We start from the raw sequence: 9,603 nt of genomic DNA, 5'->3' as shown, positions 1-9,603 counted from the left end.
CCAGATGCAGACATTGAGGTATCCTGATTATTGAAGTCAAGAACTTCTTAAAGATGGATCATTTTCCTGGGAAAAGGATGAAGCTAGCCATAAGTTTGCACACCCCTGTGCACCTCATCCCTTCACCGCTGCAATCAGACAGATCCTGCCTGGAAGTGACCCAGAATCAGGCTTGATCTATAGATTCAATATAATCCCAATCAAAAGCCAAGCAAGTTATTTTATGGACACCAATGGACTGATTCTAAAGCTTATGTGGAAAGGCAAAAGGCTCAGAAAAACCAAAACAATATTAAAGGTGAAGAACAAAGGTGGAGAACAAGTGCTACTTAACTTCAAAACTTACTATAAAACTATATGAATCAAGAGAGTATGGTATTGGAATAAATCAGTGAAAAGAATAGCCCAGAAATAGACCCCCATAAATATAGTTGATTTATCTTTGACAAAGAAACAAAGACAATACAATGTAATAAAGATAGTGTCTTCAACAAATGATGCTAAAACAACTCATCCACAAGCAAAAAAAAAAAAAAAATCTAGACATAGACCTTATACCAGGCGTCTTCAAACTATGGCCCGCGGGCCACATGCGGCCCGCAGAGGAGTCTGATCCAGCCCGCCAGGTTTTTTGGGCAGTGAGCGCAGCTGAGGTGTTACAGTAGGAATTAGTAGTTCATATAGTCCGGCCCTCCAGCTCTCTGAGGGACCGTGATCTGGCCCCCACTTTAAAAAGTTTGAGGACCCCTGCCTTATACCCTTCACAAAAATGAACACAAAATAGATCACAGGCCTAAATGTAAAATGCAAAACTATAAAACTCTTGGAAAAAACCTAGATGATAGTGGATATGGTGATGCCTTATTTTAGATACAACACCAAAGATACAATCAATAAACAATTGATAAGCAGGATTTCATTAAAATTAAAGCTTTCTGTTCTGTGAAAAAGATAATATCAAGAAGTGGAAGACAGCCCCTGCCAGTGTGGCTGAGTGGTTGAACATTGACCTATGAACCAGGAGGTCATGGTTCAATTCCCTATCAGGTCCCATGTCCAGGTTGTGGGCTCCACCCCAAATGTGGGACATGCAGGAGACAGCTAATAAATTATTATCTTTTATCATTGGTGTTGCTTTCTCTCTCCCTCCCTCTCCCTTCTTCTCTGAAATCAATAAAAATATTTTTTTAAAGAAGTGGAATACAAGTCACAGATTGGGAGAAAATATTTGTAAAAGATACAGCAGATAAAGGACTATTATCCAAAACATACAAAGAACTCAACCATATGCATACGTGTTGTATAAAAGATGTAGCATGCAGTGTTTCCCAGACTTCTTTGACTAAAGTGAGTTTGGAGAACCCACTTGGGAAACCCTGCTCTGCACACGTGGTGCTTGGCAAGGAACTGGCATTCAGCAAACACTTGTTGACTTGGCAGAGGAAAGTGCTTCTAAGGACTGAGTCTTAGGCTCTGCTATGAGTAGAACTGAATGCAAGTAATGTGTGAGGCAAAGGAAACACCAATAGGGGTCTCAGGGAGCAAGACAGGGAAAAGGAAGGCAGCAAATCACGTGTGCATTTTCAAGTCAGCTCTCAGAGTAGGTGCCTGGAGCTCAGTCTCCCTGCAAAACTCTGGAAGTCGTTTGCCTGACAATTATCCTGCAGGAGGGGTGAGGAAGCTGTATTATTTAACCACCAGCTCCCGTCAGTCATTGGTTGAAGACTGCTCTCAGAGGATATTAAGCCCCTAGCATTTCTAGCTTGTCCTGTGGGTGCTGCAATGGATTCTATGGCCTGAGAAAGCCTGGGGCAAAGAAATGCAGGGGTCATCAGTTGGATGATAAAACAGTGGGATGTGGATAGGGTATCTAGAGTTTCATCTACAAGAGAGATCATTGACAGTTTCTGAAAATTCTAAAAAAAATCTCCTAACCTCATTTTCCAAACCATAAAAGCAGAAATACCAATTGATTTATATATTAAATATATATATGCACTTTCTGGTTTGGGATTTAAGTAAGGATAACAATCTAGTGGGGATAATAAAATGGGTGAACTGGGCAGGGAGTGGGCAGAGAGTAGGTATTCACAGGGTTAATGTTATAACTAGGGGCCTGGTGCACAAAATTCATGCAGAGGGTGGGGGTCAGTCCCTCAGTCTGGCCTGCACCCTCTCCAATCCGGGATCCCTCTCGCAATCCAGGATCATTGGCTCCTAACAGCTCACCTGCCTGCCTGATCACCCCTAACCGCCTCTGCCAGCCTGATGGTCATCTAACCACTTCCCTTCCAGCCTGATGGCCCCCATTGATCGCTACCCTCAGGGATCAATCTCAGAGCAGAGGGAGGCCCTTCCCATCAGTCCTGCGCTCACCATTGATCCTTGCCTACATAGAGGCCCTGCCCACCCTGCTGGGGCTCTGGAATCAAGGCAGAGCAGAGGCAGGCATTTCCCTCCTGGCCTGGGCTCTGCCATTAATCCCTGCCCACAGGGAGGCCCTGCCCACCCTGCCAGGGCTCTGTGATCAATGCTGTACAGAGGGAGGCCCTGCCCACTTGGGTGGGACTCTACAATGGGTCCTTCCAGCCTTAGCGGCTTGCCTTGGGCCCTCACAGCCAGGGCTTTGTCCAGAAGGTCATCTGAAAGTCATCTGGAAGAAGTCCAGTCTAATTAACATGTTATACTTTTATTAGTATAGATAAGATGATAGATGATAGAAATAGATAGATGATAGATAGATAGATAGATAGATAGATAGATAGACAGATAGATAAATAGACAGATAGATATCCCCTATATTGGTTCCTACTAATATTTGGTCTTTGACACTAATTCCTGACACAGAGCTCCTAAAACCCTTATAATTTTCTAAGTGATAAGAGTATCTGACACTCAGTTCCCAAATTCCTTATGAGTAATAGGGATGGCTTTTGTTCTAATAAGGCAACTCTTGGTGGGCTCCTGATTGAAGACTAGTCACAGAAAGAACAAGGCATAATTGTAGAAGCTGAGAACTTTCAACTCTATCCCTCATTCTGCAGAGAGGGGAGAGGGACTAGAAACTGAGTTAATAATAGACCATGCCTACATGATGAAGCCGCCATGTAAACCCTCACACTGTGGGGTTTTGAGGGCTTCTGGGTTGGAGGACACATTTAGTTGCCAGGAGGCTAGTATACCCTAACCCCTCAGGACATCTTGTGCTCAGAACATTTTCAGGCCCTGTCCTATGTATCTCTTCATCCAGCTGTTCATTTGTATCCTGTATTATATCCTGTATTATATAATAAACCAATAAGCTTAAGTGTTTCCCTGAGTTCTATGAGCTATTCTAGCAAGTTATCAAACCCAAGTAGGGGGTTGTAGAAACGCTGATTTCTGGCTGATTGGTCAGAAGTACAGGTGACAACCTGGGGCTTGTGATTGGCATGTGAAGTGAGGGCAGTCTTGTGGAATCTGAGACTAACTCTATGCAGATAGTGTCAGAACTGGACCAAATTACAGGACACACAGCTACTGAAAACCCCACACATCTGGTGTCAGAAGTGCTGTGAATAATCACAGAAGAGTTTTTCCTCACACATATGTCTAATTCCTTTGAAGTATCCTCATGTCTATGAAGGCTTACTCCACTTGCCAAAGATTATTTCAGGGGAAATAATCTTATAAACAAAGCTCAACACCACAACCCAATCTCAACATTCAGTTAGTATTTTAGCTACACACATCCTTTAATGGATAAGTTTATATCTGTTGACTTTGCACTGCCATAACTCTACTCCCACTCTCTGACAACCGCTATATATCACACACAGCAGCACTGTATCAGACACAAGAACAGTCTAGGAATTAAATGGGGTGCCCTAAGCAAGGCATGCCCCAACAGATCATATCTAGCTTACTTGCTCTTTCCATAATGCTGTTGGAGAACGTACATGAAATTCTGACGCTGCCAAAGACCCCAGTCATTCTTTAGTTAGTACTGTGACTCTAAATCACATAAACTCCATGAACTTCAGGATCCCCAACTACAACATGAAGATAAAAAATACCTTTGTTAGTCTGAGTCTTAAGTGAGATATGAATAAGAATAAGCTCCACTAACTGAAAAATGCTACATGTATGTGAGTGGTGTTTTTTTTAAATATATTTTTTGATATTTTTACAGAAAGGGAGAGGAATAGAGAGTCAGAAACATTGATCATCTGCCTCCTGCACATCTCCCACTGGGGATGTGCCTGAAACCAAGGTACATGCACTTGACCGGAATCAAACCTGGGATCTTTCATCCATAGGCCAACACTCTATCCACTGAGCCAAACCAGTTAGGGCATGAATGGTTTTCTAATGCCACCATCTTGATCTCAGCCAATAAGGAGGATGTACACTCCACAAGTCCAATGAGAACTGAATAATCATTTACAATGGGTGAGACGAAATGGGTTTCCAATCAACTCTACTTCTTTGGAGAAAAGATAAACCAAATGTGTCCTGACCTTCCTACCTTTTATGATGCTTGAAAATCAAAAAATAGGCTTGCAAGCACACTCCTCCCCTTTCAGAGTGAATCACATGCTAGTCACAGATAGTAAAGTCAGACCCAAAGGAATGCTTGATTATTTTTCCTGCATTTGAAAGACACGAAGCACTTAATTATGCATTCTGTAATTAGTTTGTAGTTCTCACAATGGGCACATGGGGAATGCTAACAGCGGCTGCAGGCCTGTGGGGAGGGAGCAGCACATTTGATATTCCAGGGCTGTCCCATGGAAGGGGTTCACATGTAAGGACAGCTTTGTTCAACTACAAAGAAGTCCTAAGGCAGTTCCCATCAGCACAGTGGTGGTGGAGGGAAGCAAGATTCCTCACATATGAAGGCTGGCCAAGGTCATTGCCTAGGGAGTGTACTGCTTCATTATCTCGGATCTGTGAATTGTTGGTCATCTCCTGACATGGAGATCAGGGAATGTGCTGAGATGACATTTTTGTGTTCGATGGTCTCAAAAGTCCTGGGGCCTTGATTGCCACTTTGTATTGTTCATGTCTGCTGGTGTTGAACATTCCTCCCAGAAATGGTTCCCTCCGGTAGCAAGCCATTACCAAAAGCACTTCAAGTTCAAAGGACTGTAGAGCATGTTAGACGTAATCAGGACCAAAAAGCCTGCCCTCCAGGCCTAAGCCCAAGCAGGAGGGATGCAATCACTGTGCTGTCCGCAATCCACTCATGGGTACCTGGAAAAACCTCACCCTTCAGGAGGAGAAATTGATTTTCTGTATAAACCACAGAGGGTGACTTACATTTCAATATGGTGGGCTCTGCCTGCTCACAAAAACAGAAGGATGATTGGGTAGATTGTCTGTAAAAGTGGCCCCGAATTTTTACCTCTCTGAATTCACACTTGCTTGCCATTTGATTTTCAATCAGCCCATCAAACTTCTATTAGCTAACTTGTTAAGTGTGAACTGGCTTTATGAGTTGTTCTGGTCAAGAGGATACGATAGAAGTGATATTGAGCTGCTTTCAAGCCTCTGGCTCAAGAAACATTCCACTCTTTTTCTGGGGACCCTGCCAAGCTGCCATGTGAGCCAGCCGGTGGGATAATGAGAGCCCTATGGCCTAGTCACCTCCCACTGCCTCAGCCAGCAGCCAGCCACCTCAGAAGCAGAGCCTCCTAGCTGACCACAGACATACATGAGCCCAGCTATACCCATCCAACCCACAGAATTGTGAGCTAAATAGATGGTGGTTGTTTTAAACCACAAAATTTTGAGGTGGTTTGTTGTATCCACAAAAGCTCCATAGAGAGGTGTATCCCATATATAGCCCATTCTGGTTGCAAATGATCTGGGCAAGAAGATGCTGGAGGAACAAGTGCACATACAGTCAAGGGGAAGTTCCCAGAAGATAGATTTTTCATCTGAGCCCTCTATAGAGGCCCATCCCCCAGGCCAAGACTTGGCTGCTCACTGGCTGAGTATAAATCAACACCAGCCTCTGTGTGTTCTCTGCATCTCTAGAAATAATCCCAATTCCCACTCTAACCTACCACTCCTGATGCTCAATTTCCCATTTCTTTGGCCAAGTTTTGTTCCCTGTCTCAGTTCCTACCATTTACCTGCCCCCATTTATCCTGATCATTGAATTGAGCTCAATGATTTTCCTGCTCTTCCCTCAACTCCCATTCGTTCTCCTGCTTTCTGGCTTTCATCCACACCACTGGACAGGAACTGCTCACCCGAAGGTCACTAACAGCCTCCTAAGTCCTATATTTAATAACTTCATCTCCATTTTCCTCTCATTCAACATCACGGCAGCACTTGACCTTGTTCTCTGAAACCTCCTTTTAGGAGAGCTTACTCGGGAAAGTTGCCAAAGAGCATTCTTTTAAAGAATCCACTCATTCAAGAAAGTATCAAGGCTTGTACATGATTATGGTGAGATTACAGGGAGAATTATCTGCCAGTGATAGCAGTATTTCTGATTTCAAAATGATAGCTGTCACATTAAAAAAGGAGGAAAAGATATGCTGAGCGTGATTCTTCATGTTTTTTGCCACAAAGTCTAATTTTGTTTTTAAAAAGGGCATCATTATATCTAAAATGTTAGAAGTTAGACTCAACAGAACACTAGACTAGGTAGGATTCAGGAGTTCAGAACTGAGTCCCAGTTCTGCCACCTAGAAGCAGTCTATCTTCATAAGCTACTTAACATCTTGAGCCATAATCCATCATCTGAGAAATGGAAGCAATTGCCAGACTGTGAACTCCATGAAGGTACAGATTCTCTTTATTCTTCTTGGCACAAACACAAGCACAATGCCTACAACACAGTAGGTGGTCAGTTAATGTTTAAATGTTAGTTGACTGAGTTTTGAAAAAATGAATGAAAGATCTGAGACATTTTATATACATACTAGAGGCCCAATGCATGAAATTTGTGCAAGAATAGGCCTTCCTTCCCCCAGCTGCCGGGACCAGCTTACCTCTGGCACCTGGGACCCAAGCTTCCCTCTAGCCACCAGCTTTATCCGGAATGACAGAATGACATCCGATCTAATTAGCATATTCCACTTTTATTATTATACCAGGTGTACCAGTTAATAATGGCGAATTTTGTAATCAAAGAAAACACAATAATTTCAAGAGAAACATCAAAAGCTCTTTATTCAAAGTAATGTCCATCACTAGCTACACATTCCCCCATCTTTCAGGTAATTTGTGGATTACCCAAAAGAACTTTTCTTGTTTTGAGACAGACTATACAGAGACCCAATTTTCCATTTCTTAGTATGTTTTGACGTGCTGCTCAGACAGTGTGTGTGTGCCATTGATCAGAATAAGTGGTAATCTGAAGAAGCAAGGGCTAATGAATACAGCAGGTGGGTTAATACTTCACAGGCAAGATCTTTTAATGTGTCTTCAACTGGTTTTGTGTGATGGTGCATCATCATGAAGCAAAATTACTCTGCCATGTCTTCTGGAACATTCTGGTCATTTTATGATCAAAGCATGGTTCAAATTGATTATTTGTTGTCGGTAGCAATCAATATTAATGATTTCACCTGGTTTTAGAAGTTCATAATACACCACATTCTCCAAACGCAGAGCATTGTCTTCTTTCCTAAGCGATTTGGCCTTGCAGTCAAAGTTGATGGTTCACCTGGATCAACCCATGATTTTGTGCCTTTGGGATTCTCAAAATAAATCCACTTTTCATCGCCAGTCACAATTCGATGCAAAAAAAAATTTCCTTCATGCCATTGAAGCAACATTATACTGATGACTTTTCGATTTTCCATTTGTCTTTCATTTAGTTGATGTGACACCCATTTTCCTTCCTTTAAAATCTTTTCCAGTGCTTGTAAATGATCGAAAATTGTTTGTTGAGCAATGTTTAATCTTTCTACAATTTGTTTTTGACATGCATCTTCATCCAATAAAGCTTGAAATTGTTGGTCTTCAAACTTTTACAGTTGACCTGGGCATTCTTTGTCTTTCACACCAAAATTAACACTTTTAAAGTGTTTAAAATAGCTTTCCGGACCTGGTGGAGCAGGAGGCGCCATCATGGGAGTCGACATCCGCCACAACAAAGACCGCAAGGTCCGGCGCAAGGAGCCCAAGAGCCAGGACATCTACCTAAGGCTGCTGGTCAAGCTGTACAGGTTTCTGGCCAGAAGAACCAACTCCACTTTCAACCAAGTGGTGCTCAAGAGGTTGTTCATGAGTCGCACCAACCGGCCGCCGCTGTCCCTTTCCCGGATGATCCGCAAGATGAAGCTTCCTGGCCGTGAGGGCAAGACGGCCGTGGTCGTAGGGACGATCACTGATGACATGAGAATCCAGGAGGTGCCCAAACTGAAGGTGTGTGCCCTTCGCGTGAGCAGCCGTGCCCGGAGCCGCATCCTCAAGGCTAGGGGCAAGATTCTCACCTTCGACCAGCTGGCCCTGGACTCCCCCAAGGGCTGTGGCACTATCCTGCTTTCTGGTCCTCGCAAGGGCCGCGAGGTGTACAGGCATTTCGGCAAGGCCCCAGGAACCTCCCACAGCCACACCAAACCCTACGTGCGATCCAAGGGCCGGAAGTTCGAGCGTGCAAGAGGCCGCCGGGCCAGCCGCGGCTACAAAAACTAGCCCTGAATCCTGTCATGTTATTAAAGAGGTTTTGGACGCTGAAAAAAAAAAAAAAAAAAAAAGTGTTTAAAATAGTGTTCACAAGTATCTTGAGATGAAGCATGTTCACCTTAAGTTTCCTGAAGTATACAATAACTTTTTCTTCAAAATAATGAATTAAAACTTCCCATAAATGCTTTTTTTGGCACAAAATTTAACATTTTTAAGTGTAAAAATATCTATGATATTAACACCTTCAGCAAATTTGACATATGAAGTTTTGAAGCTTGCTGTCAATACAACAAAATAGCATACGTATCACATGTATATCAACATATATGTAACTCCATCTATTGAAAAATATCTGCATCATTAACTGGTACACCTAGTAGATATATATATACAGATACATATATATGAAGTTTCCAATGAGCCTTTATATATTATATATATATATATATATATATATATATATATATATATATGGAATCAGAAAATCTTTTTCAATCTTGAAAGTGATTAGTTAGCAAAGCAGAACATATTCCTTGAAACATTGTTTTCCTTCATAACAAGGAGAGGAGCATGCATCTATTTAAGTTAAGACAGTTATATTGTAGAAACTACCTATTTTAAGTGAATGATAAGCACCACATAGTCTATTGAAAAGAACAAGCTCTTAGACTAGCTCGGGAGGCCTCATTTGTTTTCAACGCACATCTTGGCTGGCTGGCTGGCTGGACATTTGGATGCCTTTCTTTCTAACCCTGGATACGGAGCCATGGCTACTCTGGGGCTCTCCCCTTTCCTCTAACACTAGCCTTAGGGCTCCATAGTTAGATGTTTATTTATAGACCCTGTTTAAACGCAAGAGAGATCAGGTTGACCATCCTCTTTTTCCGTAGTAAATGAATTTAAAAATATAAAGCGTACAAGCTTCTCATGAATAACCATGGGCCTCCTTCCTGATTTATGAATTCTAAAAACAGG

The 9,603-nt window shown here is 42.5% G+C and overlaps 1 protein-coding gene across 1 annotated transcript; it reads left to right on the top strand.

The window, feature by feature from the left end:
* Positions 1-8,025: 8,025 nt before the first annotated feature.
* On the top strand, positions 8,026-8,660 carry LOC118715346 (60S ribosomal protein L18-like). Its single transcript, XM_036431484.2, has one exon. It carries the CDS (start codon positions 8,071-8,073, stop codon positions 8,635-8,637), a length of 567 nt encoding a protein of 188 aa, XP_036287377.1. The 5' UTR covers positions 8,026-8,070; the 3' UTR covers positions 8,638-8,660.
* The last annotated feature ends 943 nt before the right edge of the window (positions 8,661-9,603 follow it).

Source organism: Pipistrellus kuhlii, unplaced genomic scaffold (genome assembly GCF_014108245.1).
Source record: "Pipistrellus kuhlii isolate mPipKuh1 unplaced genomic scaffold, mPipKuh1.p scaffold_m20_p_11, whole genome shotgun sequence".
Taxonomy (NCBI): domain Eukaryota; kingdom Metazoa; phylum Chordata; class Mammalia; order Chiroptera; family Vespertilionidae; genus Pipistrellus; species Pipistrellus kuhlii.
The sequence above is the reverse complement of the archived record's forward strand: the minus strand, read 5'-3'. Positions and strand labels throughout refer to the sequence as shown.

Bases quoted from the DNA above. Each gene is read 5' to 3' on its own strand.
- LOC118715346 (XM_036431484.2), top strand. From the start codon at position 8,071: ATGGGAGTCGACATCCGCCACAACAAAGACCGCAAGGTCCGGCGCAAG.